The sequence below is a fragment of the Ovis aries genome, chromosome 3, assembly GCF_016772045.2.
Source record: "Ovis aries strain OAR_USU_Benz2616 breed Rambouillet chromosome 3, ARS-UI_Ramb_v3.0, whole genome shotgun sequence".
NCBI classification, from domain to species: Eukaryota; Metazoa; Chordata; class Mammalia; order Artiodactyla; family Bovidae; genus Ovis; species Ovis aries.
Window position 1 is genome coordinate 87,508,876 of NC_056056.1, and position 13,619 is coordinate 87,522,494.

A 13,619-nucleotide genomic window follows, 5' to 3' on the forward strand; every position below is an offset into this window, starting at 1 on the left:
ACTGCTACCACTCAGCTGCAAAACAAACCTGCAGATACCACGCTGCTTCCACTGGGGTCATGATAAGGTGACTGAGGGCACCATGGGCTATTTAAGCTAGAAGTGTGAAGGATGAAGTATATCACCAAAGTGTTTTCTCAGATAGTTGCGTTCTTCAGAAATTCATCACTGGGATGCGATATCCAGTTTCTCTTGCAGAAAGGTGGGTGCTGTACTTAAAGTGAGATATGAAGAGTCCCTGTGGTGTCTGCCACCTAGGTCAGGTGCACCATGTGTTCAAAGAGCTGTAACTCTGAGCCAATAAATATCCATATCCTCTTTACCATTCTAAGGAGCTTTCACACACTGGGCTTCCTGATGAATCAAATGGTAAAGAATCTGCCTGCAGGGCACAAGGTCTGAGTTTGATCCCTGGGTCGGGAAGATCCCCTAGGGAAGGGAATGGCTAACCACTCCAGTATTCTTGCCTGGAGAATTCCATGGACAGAGGAGCCTGGCAGGCTACAGTCCATGGGGTCTCAAAGAGATGGAAGCAACTGAACAACAAACAGACTTCACATATGTATGGATTTTTCATAGTGGTGGCTCAGACAATAAAGAATCTGCCTGCAATGCAGGAGACCCAGGTTCGATTCTTGGATGGGGACGATTCCCTGGGGAAGCGAATGGCTACCCACACCATTATTCTTGCCTGGAAAATCCTATGGACAGAGGAGCCTGATGGGCTACAGTCCATGGGGTCAGAAAGAAGTCAGACACGATGGAGTGACTAAGCATGCAAGCACATATGTATATCACTTAATTTTCACAGAACTTTAGTGAAGTACAGAACAATATTATTATTCTCATCTTACAGATGAGAAAACTGACCTACAGTTACGTCTTATCACCAAGACCTACAGGTAGAATATGCCAGAGATGGGGTCATAACACCTTGGCTTTAAAGTACATTCTCTTTCCAATACATGGAAGTTTTTAATTTTAGGAAAACATATTGGAGAAACAGCTGTGAAAAGTGTTCCAATGAAGATGCTAGTATTATAACATGATGGCTTAAAAATGCACAACATTTAGTCCTATGGATTGTATATCTTCAGTTCAGTTCAGTCGCTCAGTCCGACTCTTTGCGACCCCATGAATTGCAGCACGCCAGGCCTCCCTGTCCATCACCAACTCCCGGAGTTCACTCAGACTCACATCCATCAAGTCCGTGATGCCATCCAGCCATCTCATCCTCGGTCGTCCCCTTCTCCTCCTGCCCCCAATCCCTCCCAGCATCAGGGTCTTTTCCAATGAATCAACTCTTCTCGTGAGGTGGCCAAAGTACTGAGCATCATTCCTTCCAAAGAAATCCCACGGTTGATCTCCTTCAGAATGGACTGGTTGGATCTCCTTGCAGTCCAAGGGACCCTCAAGAGTCTTGTCCAACACCACAGTTCAAAAGCATCAATTCTTCAGCGCTCAGCCTTCTTCACAGTCCAACTCTCACATCCACACATGACCACTGGAAAAACCATAGCCTTGACTAGACGGACCTTAGTCGGCAAAGTAACGTCTCTGCTTTTGAATATACTATCTAGGTTGGTCATAACTTTTCTTCCAAGGAGTAAGCATCTTTTAATTTCATGGCTGCAGTCACTATCTGCAGTGATTTTGGAACCCAAAAAAATAAAGTCTGACACTGTTTCCACTGTTTCCCCATCTGGACGCTGCATTAACTATTTCCTGTTTGGTTCTTGGGCTGAGTTAAATATGCAATAATCAATAGATGTTCCAAATAGACAGTATTTATATTTATCTCTAAGATACCTAAACAAATAAACATAAATCTAGGCAAAAAAGAATGTAGTATGATAGACTGATATAAAGTGCAGCCATTACCAAGTTGTAAGTCTTGGTAAGTCTCCTTACCAAGGAGAAATATTATTAATCATTTGCTAGTTAAGATCACTGTGGAGAGGAAATATAATGACACCAGTACAACTGAGTGCCAAGACAGCTGGACTCCACTTGAAAGCTCCAACTCAAATGTTAATATAAGACATATAAAAACACAAAAGTAGCTAATCTCTAATCAGACAGAAGTTTTGATAGAACGCACAAGAAAACCACTTTTTCATGTACCATCTATACCAGAACTCATTTTCACAGATCCTTAAAGATACGAGATACTTAAAGACCCTTAAACGATACTGATAACTTGAAGACATGTAATCAGAATATAATTTTGTTCACATCAAATTATGAAATAAATATGTGTGTGTGTAGACTAACACACAGAAGAAAAATGACTATCCTCCCCAAATAACTAAACATTTGACAAAAACTTAAATGAGAAAGATGCAGTGACTCAGGGATTTCCAGCCAACAAACTTGGCTCTAAATATCTGACCTCATATATTTTATAAAATAACATACAGCTATAAATAAATAAAAATGCTTGCCAAATGCTAAGTTTCAAGACAATTCAGCAAGTCCCGTACATACGGACGAGTTCCATTCCGAGAGCACATTCTAATTTGTTCATAAGTCCAACAAATTTAGCCTAGGCAGCCAACTAACACAATCGGCTAAATAGCCTTCCCTGATGGCTTTGCAGGTAAAGAATCCATATGCAATGCAGGAGACACAGGAGACTTGGGTTTGATCCCTGGGTCGGGAAGATTCTCTGAAGAAGGAAATGGCAACCCACTTCATTATTCTTGCCTGGGAAATCCCTTGGACAAAGGAGTCTGGTGGGTTACAGTCCATACGGTGGCAAAAGAGTCAGACACGACTGAGCAACTAAGCATGCATACAGTACTATACCGTAATGGGTTTATAATACTTTTTACACAAATAACACATACAAAACAGACACAAAGAAACAGAGAAAACATTTTTAATCTCGTAGTACACTACCTTCACAAGTACACTACAGTGCCAGCTACGTCACTGCTGCTTTTATGCTTGTTTTTGGACATCCTGGGCTTGAAATGAAGACACTGTACTACTGTACTCTCTATAGTCCTATACAGTCAAGCACACAAGAACACAGCCACGTGCAGAGGATACACGAATGGGACAATGTGTGCCAGACATGCAAACTAACTGATGTGACTGAACACGTGAGTGCGTGTTTTCATCTTTGAAAGTTTGCAGCTTCAAGGTTCATATGCTGGGGACTTACTGCATTCTATGCACTGAGTCATACTTATGACTTGGCCCACACAAAAGTTGCTTATTCAGCTCCTCATCTGGTCGGGGGTCGGGGGGGGAAACCTGAACATCTACATTTCCAAAGTCATCAGGTATGACGCAGCAGTGATATGGGCTTGAAGACCCCAAACATTAAATGAAGAAAGATCTTTATGATCAATGTAGTGCCCTTTCTTTATAATATTTTATAATATTACAGATAATATCTATGGTAATAGATACTATCAATTTTATAACGTTTTATATTACATAATGCAAATGTAATAGTTGTGACTATAACATTCGGGAATGACTGTGCTCCTGGACATGGTGCAGATCTGCTGGGTTGCTGACAGAAGACGCTAGTTTGGCCCTTGGCAGAAGCATCACCAACACAGATATCAGAGCAATGGTGATGTGTCAGGACAAGCGTCCCCTCAGGCACAGGAAGTGCTGGTGGTACACCACCTGCTGGCCTTTAGCAGTGATGGGATAAAGATATCACTGAAGCACTGAAATAATTTTTTTCTTCAGCAAGTGTCCAAAAAGGCACATAGCATGTAGTCAGTGACAAGGCCCCAGATGCTACCTTGCAAGTCTGACATGGAGAAGGCATCTGCTGTTTCTAACGAACCATGTGTCAAATCTGCCATCACACAAAAAAATTCCCACCAGGCCTTTTATCCGCACCTGAGCTACATTCAAGTCATCTCTTGATTCTCATTCTCCTTTCTTTAAGCCATCATGACAGTCAAAAAGCCTATGAGAATAAAATCTAAGTTTGTATTTGTGTAGGAAGCTGGAATAGAAAAAATTCAAGAATCTGAAGATGTTCCATTAAAATGATTGGGTAATTACTACTTAGCTTCTTTCCAGTACAAAGATGAATTCCTTAATGATGGGTATTATAAGTAATTAGACAAAGCTGTTCACTTTTCAAAATTAATCATCAATCCTATTAATTATGTGTGTATTACACATTCTATTAAATTAGCACACATAATATGAGGCCTTCACACATTAGAGAGAAGCATTATCATTGCACTTTGGTGACTTGATAATTTATCTGAAAGGAACACCAAACATTTGTAATAATGCTATGTTTAGCAGGATCACCCTTTTCAGTTCTCTTGTGGTAAGAAAAAAGGCTACTTTACAAGATGAAAGCAAGAACACTTTTCTTCAGAGGTTTTATCACTAAAAAAAGAAGTCAGATCAAAGGCAGGTATCCGGTTTTTTAGAAATCTATATTTGACTGATTTGGAAGAAAATGCACCCAGGGAGGTGATCTGCAGCCACGGTGAGGTCAGCGCTGCAGGCTTGGCGGAGGTACACATGACCCCGGGAACAGACTGCCTGGGTTAACACGGAGCTGGGTTCACACTGAGAAAGCCTAGGACAGGAGACAATGAAAGAACTGGTCCTTGGAGCCCGCTGAGAGGCCATCCGGAGCTTTAGCACATGCAGAATGATGGCCTTCCCACTTCTTCCCTTTGCTTGATGATGTGGATGGGGATGCAGGCTTTGCCAGTGGGGCAGAGCTGACAACTGCCCACAAGCGTGCTACGGCTGCCCAGGCTTGGTGTCCTTACAGAGGGACCATGCTGATGGGAAGCTGACAAGAGAAGAAGTCTGGAAAGGTGAAGGGAGCAAACTGCTGCTGCTGCTGCTAAGTTGGTTCAGTCGTGTCCGACTCTGTGTAACCCCATAGATGGCAGACCAACAGGCTCCCCCGTCCCTGGGATTCTCCAGGCAAGAACACTGGAGTGGATTGCCATTTCCTTCTCCAATGCATGAAAGTGAAAGTGAAGTTGCTCAGCTGTGTCCAACTCTTAGCAACACCATGGACTGCAGCCTACCAGGCTCCTCCATCCATGGGATTTTCCAGGCAAGAGTACTGGAGTGGGGTGCCATTGGAGGATCAGAAAATCCTCATAGCGCAGTCATGAACTGAATTTGACTTCATATACTTGAATATTAGCTGGGAGGAAGAATGAAGCCCAATCTGAAAGGCTAACTGCAAGAAAGTATGACGCATACAGCAGAGAAGGTAGTGGCACCCCACTCCAGTACTCTTGCCTGGAGAATCCCATGGATGGAGGAGCCTGGTAGGCTGCAGTTCATGGGGTCGCTGAGGGTCGGACACGACTGAGCAACTTCACTTTCACTTTTCACTTTCATGCATTGGAGAAGGAAATGGCAACCCACTCCAGTGTTCTTGCCTGGAGAATCCCAGGGACGGGGGAGTCTGGCGGGCTGCCGTCTATGGGGTTGCACAGAGTTGGACACGACTGAAGCGGCTTAGCAGCAGCAGCAGCGTGATGCATACAGAAGCTCCTAATGACCATTTCAAGGCCTCCCAGGTGCCTCCTTGGTAAAGAATCTGCTTGGATTAACAAGCAGGAGAGCTGGGTTCCATCCCTGGGTTGGAGAAGTAGGAAATAGTAACCCACTCCATTGTTCTTGCCTGTTGGAATCCCATGGACAGAGGAGCATGGTGGGCTACAGTCCAACACAGGGTTGCAGAGAGTTGGACACGACTTGGCAACTAAATGATAACAATGACTATTTCAGAAATAAAACATGTATGTAGCAATTAAGATGAATGTGAGGATAACAGCACACAGTATTACTCATCAGCTGTTAAAGATCCCCAATACGTTTGGCAGAGGATACCTCATAGGTTTATATAATACAGTTATACCTGCATCAATGTGGCTGGGGCAGTGGGGGTAGGGATTGTTGTAACAGAATCAAAATTTCTACTCTGTCATTATGAGTTTATGTGAACCACAATTTAGTGAAAGTGCTTACAATCTAATTTGAAATCAAAATCACAAATTGAGGCCAAACTGGTATTTTCCTCCCCACACTAAAGAAGAATGTACAGTCTAGATGCAGGAATTGGAATAGGAAAATACGAAAGCAAAAAAAAAAAAAAGACAAAGAACACAGAATACTAGGATATGCAGGTTCCTTTCCATAAGTATCAATTTGTTAAACTGGTTTTGTGAGACAGTAAAGTGACTTACTACTGTCACATGGAAACACATTAATTAGTTGAGCAGCTTACTAATCACATATTCACCAATTAAGCAGCAAAACACAACAGGAACTTTTTTATCTTAAAAAAAAATTCAGAGCATTTCAACACATGAGAAATTCACAGCTACGTTTTTCCTCTAAAGGTTACAGAATTCTCAGGTTTCCTGGGCCCTGGTTTCCAACTATGATCCAAGTATTCCTGGTTGATTTATAAACTGTCTCCTTAGGACAGAAGTTTTGGTATTTCAATACGCTGGTCCTGGCTGTACATTTCCGCCCCCTCTACCAATGCCCTGGTCTGAAATAGTGACCTGGTTACACTTTTCATTCAGATCTTATCAAAGGCTATGCCATTTTTAACAAGATGAATGCCAGTCAACTCTCTGAGAAGATATATAGCAGTAAGCTGGATGGATGCCTTGATTTTTGGCATCTGCTTACAAGCTACAAAGCTTATAGGTATTATAGCAGATCTAACATCCCTGTCACTAAGAGGTGGGGCAACCATAGGTCCCCACTGGCTTGGGACACTCCTGGTCGAGAGCCATGGTCCCATCAAAATTATGAACAGTCCCCGCTTCACTCACAAAAGCACAGTTTAAAGAATAAACTGGATAGACAGTCACCCTATGAAAAGAGGAGAATCCATTTTCACACATTCCCTAACCATGACACTGAGAAAATCAAGCTCTGTAAAATTCCTGAGACCAGAAACTGTGTTTTAAAATCTTTCCATCTCTTGTATACTAATGTGCAGAATAAGCGTTCAGAGGGAGTGACCCCACAGAGTGGCCAGAGGAGCTATCCTGAGAAGCTTGAGTGGTGGCCGGTGGGCACCTGAGCTCCATTTACTGACTCATCTACACAGGCTGCTACAAAGTCCTGTGGACAGAGGATTTCTGCTCCTCCTCACGCATTTACCACATATATGCACTGACTTGCATCTAGAAAGCATGCAAATATCTTCAACAATAAACGCATGATGCCTGCCATTAATACAGCTTGCCTAATTTTTCACCTGCTAACTTTGATCATAGGTTCACAACTGGACTGAGATACGTCATTGTCTTTCACTTGACTTTATGAGTTTTACTTGAGACAGAAGCAATCAGAGAGTGTGAGAGCCTTGGGAGGGACTGTGCTTGTATTAGAGCTGCCAGCTGTCTGAGCCTCACCTTCGGGACTCCAGAACAGCATCTGGCTTGTGTGCATAGGACCAGTTTTGGTATAGATGTCAGGGGCTAATATACGTATGTCCTCTGATCGTAAGATACATCCCCGTGGGTCACATGAAGGAGAGGGCTCTGACAGTGACATAGGCCTCATTCTGGGTCCCTAAGCCCTCAACATGGACAACCGCATGGTCTAAACAGGATCAATTAAGTGTTAGCAGACAGGGAGAACTGGGAGATTAAATCAGTATCTGGTATTTGGCTGATCTTAAGGTAGTGGCAAGCTTCAGGCACTAAGCGTACTCTGATACGAGACACGGTGGTTCTGTGTGGACAAAAAGACCACAGTCAGTAATAGGGTGAAGGAAGAGAGTTCTAACTCTAATACTGAAAATCCCCAAAAGCCAAAGGAGCCCAGAAGAACCTGACAGCACTATAACACTATGATATCCTCAGAAAGCATTTCTGTACTCTCCACACGTTTTACGTTGGGAATACACCTTTCACATCTTTGCTCCTCCTGTTGTGACCTATACTGGGTCTGTGTGGTGTGTCAACCAGAAAAACGGATTTCACAATTACTAACTGATCTACGCATATAGCTGTCAATAGAGAATTAGTGGTCTCTGGGCAAGAGAAAGGACTTTTTTTCTTGGTCTTACCTATGCAGTAGGGACAACACTGGCCTTTTCTCAACACAGGTCTTTCACAGGATACAGAAGGGCAAGACTCAGAGTAACAGCTAATGACGCTATCCAGGCACACGCAGCTGGTACACACGTCGGGTTTCCAGGACTCAGCTGCCAGGAATATATCGCCTTCATCGTTTTTGCAGTAACTAGGCACACTGTCATTGTGGGATGAGGAAGGCTGGAGAGGTTCATCTGCAAAAGTGAACAGAAGGTCAGTAGGGGAAAGAAGATGCTGCAGGGCACCCACTGTGCAACACAGCAAGCTTCACTCTGCCCCACACAAAGCGCGCTTGCCCACCAGGCATTCGTGTGTCTCCTTAAAACAGACTCAGGAACGAAAGAGCGTGTCTGACTCGGACCAGGTCTGGGGTTTTTAAGCAAAACAACAGACACAAAAGGTCTGTTGCAGAGATTCTGTTAGTTGTTTGCACAACATCCATGCTCTCTTTTCTCCTTAGCATAACAAAATCCTGATTTGGGGGACAGGAGGTGGGGTGGCTGAGGACTTGGACCACAAGGTTGATACGACAGGTGGAACAATCTGCTCCTTCCTTTTCTAGCCTCCCGCACAACTAAGGGCAGCTGTCACTAAGCTGTGGCTAATGGATTTACTGGTAATCAGGGGACCTGGGGAAGCTTTCACGTCCCCCTTTTTCTTAAATATTTTTATTTTTGTGTTTGTGGCCACATCACGTGGTATGTGAGATCTTAGTTCCTCGACCAAGGACTGAACCTGAGCCCCCCTGCAGCGGGAGTGGGGTCTTAACCAATGGACCATGAGGGAAGTCCCAGCTGCCCCTTCCTTAAAAGAAGGGCAGACGTAAAGCGACCCTTAACCTTCCAGCCTTGACTATGAGCCTGTGGCCTGTAGCTGTAATATCCTTCTCTTACCTGTAAAAGAGAGGCCTTGCTATCACTAAGATACTAAATCAATGTGGTCAACATCTGGCTCCAAGCTTCCCATAATGCATGGAAAAGAAACCTCTACTTGTTTAAAAACTGAGCTGGGTTTTCTATTTGCAGCCCCATGCAGTCCTAGCCAACCAACACCCAAACAGACTTCTAAACCTCATGTGACAGTTCAATGTTCAGGCATTCACATAAATGGCTAAAAGGTGATGTGGAATGTAGTAACTCCTGAGGACGTACCTACAGAGAAGCTAGCTGCAAGTCTTGTATGTTTTCCCTAGGTACAGACAGACCAGAGGGTCTCGAAATCTTGCAACAACTTAACAGAAAAGAACGTTGCCAGAAAACCCCAGATATCTCTTTGGGTCTCAGCATTCACTGAAATGACTTGAGAATTGTTAACTCAAGCAGAAAGCTGATGGGCTATAACAAAGCAAAGTACAAGTTGGTGAGGTTCCTGGTTGAGTAATGTCACCGACAAGAGAGCACTTTTAACCACTTCTGCACTTGAGAGTCTAGACGAGACAGGATGGTTCCACCCAGCAATTCTTGAAGAGAATCCCATTTTCTCAGTGGACACAGGGACAGAAGTATCATCTGTTCTTCTCAGAATCAACTTTATTAAGTCTGCTCTGTAATAAACATGTAGTGATCACAGTCTTGTAGAAGCTCTCAGTGTTCCACTTTCTGTTCCCCTCATGAATACACTCTCCAGCAACAAGTTTGGCTGGATAAGGAGAGTCTCTATGAGAAGTGGGGTAGCTGCTTTGTTTTGGGCTCTGAGACCAAACTGTGTAACTGGATCTCCTACTGTCAGCCCTGAAGGCAGTGACAGAGAAAGAACAGCCACTGGTTTCCACTGCTGCAAAAGTGTTCCAGGTTCAGCTTTAGGAAAACTGGATCACATGCGTGTGAGTTAAACAGGGGAAGATGGGACTGCTTTCTCAGGGACCTTTTCTGGGTCATCCGTGTTGAGGGCCAAGTTCTCTTTAAGAGACTGACCGACGTTAAATTTTGATTTGGCTGGCAATCAGGGCAACTCACACTAGTCTACATGAGGTTCTGCAGGCGGGCATGAGGTTTCTGTGGGTTATGACAGCTTAGCTCTTGCAAGCAACACCCAACCTGGTATCTGAAAACTCAGAAGAGGAAGCAGTGATGAAATCATGAACTAGCAGCTGAAACGAATATCCTACAGTCTGGAGGGGACCTCAGGGGACACAGGGGTGTGCCCGCAGAGCTGGAGTGAGACCTGCAGCTGAGATGAAGCGTCTGCCCCAAGGGCAGGAGACTAAGTGAACCCTGATGAAGCTGTCATCTGGTATCTTGCCCACGGTATCTTCCTTTGTTGGGCATCTTTCCATTTTTAGGAAGAAAGGAGAACCCCTCCTTATACCTCTGATTCCAAATATTAACAAGTTACTGACTACAGACATATAAGTATGTTTTCTGTGACCCAAATATTATTGACTGGAGATGTTTCAATATTCACTTACATAACAAATTGCTGGCCATAGGCGTTAGTTTCTACAAAAATCCCCCGGTCAATAGTGTGTTAACTTATTCTGTTTTTCACCAGTTCTTTCACTGGTGTTCATTCATTCTTTTCATTTCTATTCCAGCTCCCTCTCTCTTCTGTGCTATGCTTCTCTCCAACTTTAAAATATCAAAAATGAAAGAGAATTTTAAAAGCGTGAAAAAGAAAGAAGTGCTCTTCTATTTTCTCCCTTTATCGTCACCTACAGGGATGCTCAATCTTTCTTCATGAGTCCACTTCCAGACCTTGTTCTAAACCAGGCCAGATGAGAGTGTAAGTTAAGGAGAGAGGGACCGACAAAGCATCCGAGGTGACCCAATCACTACAGGGATGCAATTCTTCTAGTTTTATTACCTATATATCATTTGGGGGCAATATTACAATAAAATTATCCTAAGACTGGGCTTCCCAGGTGGCAGTAGTGGTTAAGAATCCACTTGCCAATGCAGGAGACGTTAGAGATGAGGTTTGATCTCTTGAGTCAGGAAGATCCCCTGGAGAAGGGTATGGCAACCCCCTCCAGTATTCTTGCCCGGAGAATCCCATGGAGAGAGGAGCCTGGAGGGCTACAGTCTGCATGGTCGCAAACAGTTGGACACAACTGAAGTGACTCAGCAGGACATGATCCTAAGATGAGAGATGGCATTCTTCTAGATGTGAAGTACTCCATTTATCAGTGCTGCTGTCGACCTTCACTGGGAGGTGAAGAAAGCGATGGTTTGAATTTTAAGACTTTTTATCACTGCAACACAACTATGAATGGAAAGTTCTGAAAGATCAATGATGGGGTAGGTGACTGATTTTAAAATATAAGATCATTCCAGGGACATGCTTATTCACAGACGTAAGTGTAGCCTTTGGAATACTGAGCTAGGAAACAAAGTCTTAACATTCATGATAAAGGCTACCATTGAAGTATCCCTCAAGTCATATGCAATGAAAGGAAGAGTCACCTAGACATACATTAATAAAGGAGAGGTCAAAGCCAGGTATACAGGGGGTGCTTCTTCCCATTTCCTGGTAGAATTGGCAGGGCTTCTGCTCATGTGCACTGACCTTGAGGCCTGGCTCTAAGAAATCAGTCCTTAGCACACAAAGGAGTCCCATTTCTAGGGACCTCTTGTTCTTCGCCTGGGCTGAACCTCTGAGTTCAGTCAGAGGTTAAATCTGGGCCAGTGGTCGTCGAGATGTCCTGTCCCCTAAACCAACCTCTGTATTTCTTCTCAGATCCTAAGATGGGCAGCAACTGAGGTACTTCTCACTTTAGCTAAAGCTTCCTAGGTTATATGTGCTTTTTAAACTTATTTTTTAAAAAATATTTATTTATTTGGCTACACTTGAAAGTAGCTGCGGCATCTGGGAGCTAGTTCGCTGACCGGGGAGGAACCTGGGCCCCCTGCATTCGGAGCATGGAGTCTTGGCCACTGGATCACCAGGGAAGTTCCTACATGTGCTTTTTTTCAAATGCTTTCCTTTCCAGGCACTCCTCTCACTCTGTCGTGATTTACTTAAAGGTAGAATACTAGACCGTTCAGCTCTTCTGGATTATTGCTTCATAAGACAGGAGTCGTGTCTGTTCTCATCAACCCCAGGATCCCCATGGCTCAATTCAGGCAGTCCCTAAGCACTTGTAAAATGAAGCTATAAATGGATTTAACTTCATGATTACCATTGAAAAGACCACTCAAAGTAGTTTTCATCAGGAGGATGGGAATAGTCATGGTCATACATTAACACAGAAACATTAGTAGGGTTTGTATCCAAGTAAAAGAGTTATGTTATATAATATAGCAGAGACTAGGGTATATAGGGTAAACAATCCGCCTGCAATGCAGGAGACCCAAGTTTGATCCCTAGGTCAGGAAGAACCCCTGGAGAAGCGAATGGTTACCTACTCCAGTATTCTTGCCTGGAGAATTCCACGGACAGAAGAACCTGGTGGGGTAAGTCCATGGGGTCGCAAAGAGTTGGACACGACTAAGCGACTAACACTGTCATTTCCAGGGTATGTCCTAACAACATAACACATCTGAACTATTATACTAGAAAAGATGTCACACTAACTAAGCTTTTCAGATTAACATGGTTGAAAATTACACCAAAGACTCTGTACTAAGATACTACCTAAGCAGCACGGCATGATGACAACAGCGAAAATGTGGCTATCCCTACAATTTCATCTGATGCAATTAAAAATATCATCAGTGTGAACCCAGGAAGATTTTGGACATCAACTACGCTGGTTATATAATGACAGAATACTAGATTCTAGTTGGTTGACTAGACAATCCAATGTAAAGAAATTAATCAAATCCAAGGGTGTATGTTTTACGGAGCAGAAATGCTCTAAGAATATACATTTAGAAAATAAATGATTATTGATTTAAGTTGAAAAGATAAAAGACTGAGCAACAGCAAAGCAACACTAGTGTGCTAGCTACTTGGTAATGATACATATACAAACTAAGTACCTTCTGGAAAAAAGTTATATATTCTGGTATTAATTAGAATTGCTACCTTAGTTGCAAGATCAGCAACTTATGTTTAAAAAGTCTGACAACATTTCATTGTATTTGTTACATGACTATAAATTCATCTGCTAAGGGCAGATTATCTGAGGACTGGAAAAAAAAAGAAAACAATAGTGCTCTTTGTGCATATGCAGCGCTGGTCGTTGAATCCTTTCGGCTCTTCATCACTGCAGATTTGAAAATGTGGGTGTTATGCATACTTTAGCAATTCTTCTGTTTAACAAAGTATCTTCATCAAACACATATATCTTACATTTTTCAAAAAATTTAATTTACATTCTTTTACCAATAATCGCTCTTCACATTTTGTAATGACAAAGATGACTTTTCACAATAGCAAAATCATTTGGAATAATTTGGTGCCTCAGGACTCTCTTGAGTCTGCGATTTATGGTTAAGGGAAAAAAAAGGTAGAAACAAACAATTTTCTGTTATTGTTTAAAGTCACCTCTGGTGCAAAGCATACTGATGGCATAAACATGTGATCGACAGAAGGGAGTGGATTTAGGAAGCCGGCTGCCTGGGTCACTCCTGTCTGGGATGCTGGTGACTGGGC

The 13,619-nt window shown here is 43.0% G+C and overlaps 1 protein-coding gene across 4 annotated transcripts in view; it reads right to left on the bottom strand.

Moving 5' to 3' along the window:
* Positions 1-13,619, bottom strand: part of CRIM1 (cysteine rich transmembrane BMP regulator 1) — a 210,045-nt gene that overhangs the window by 26,283 nt on the left and 170,143 nt on the right. For all 4 annotated transcript variants that reach the window (XM_060412267.1, XM_060412266.1, XM_027966933.3 and 1 more), the window contains one exon: positions 8,057-8,278. In XM_060412267.1, the coding sequence (XP_060268250.1) occupies positions 8,057-8,278 (222 nt within the window). The remainder of the gene's footprint in view (positions 1-8,056; positions 8,279-13,619) is intronic.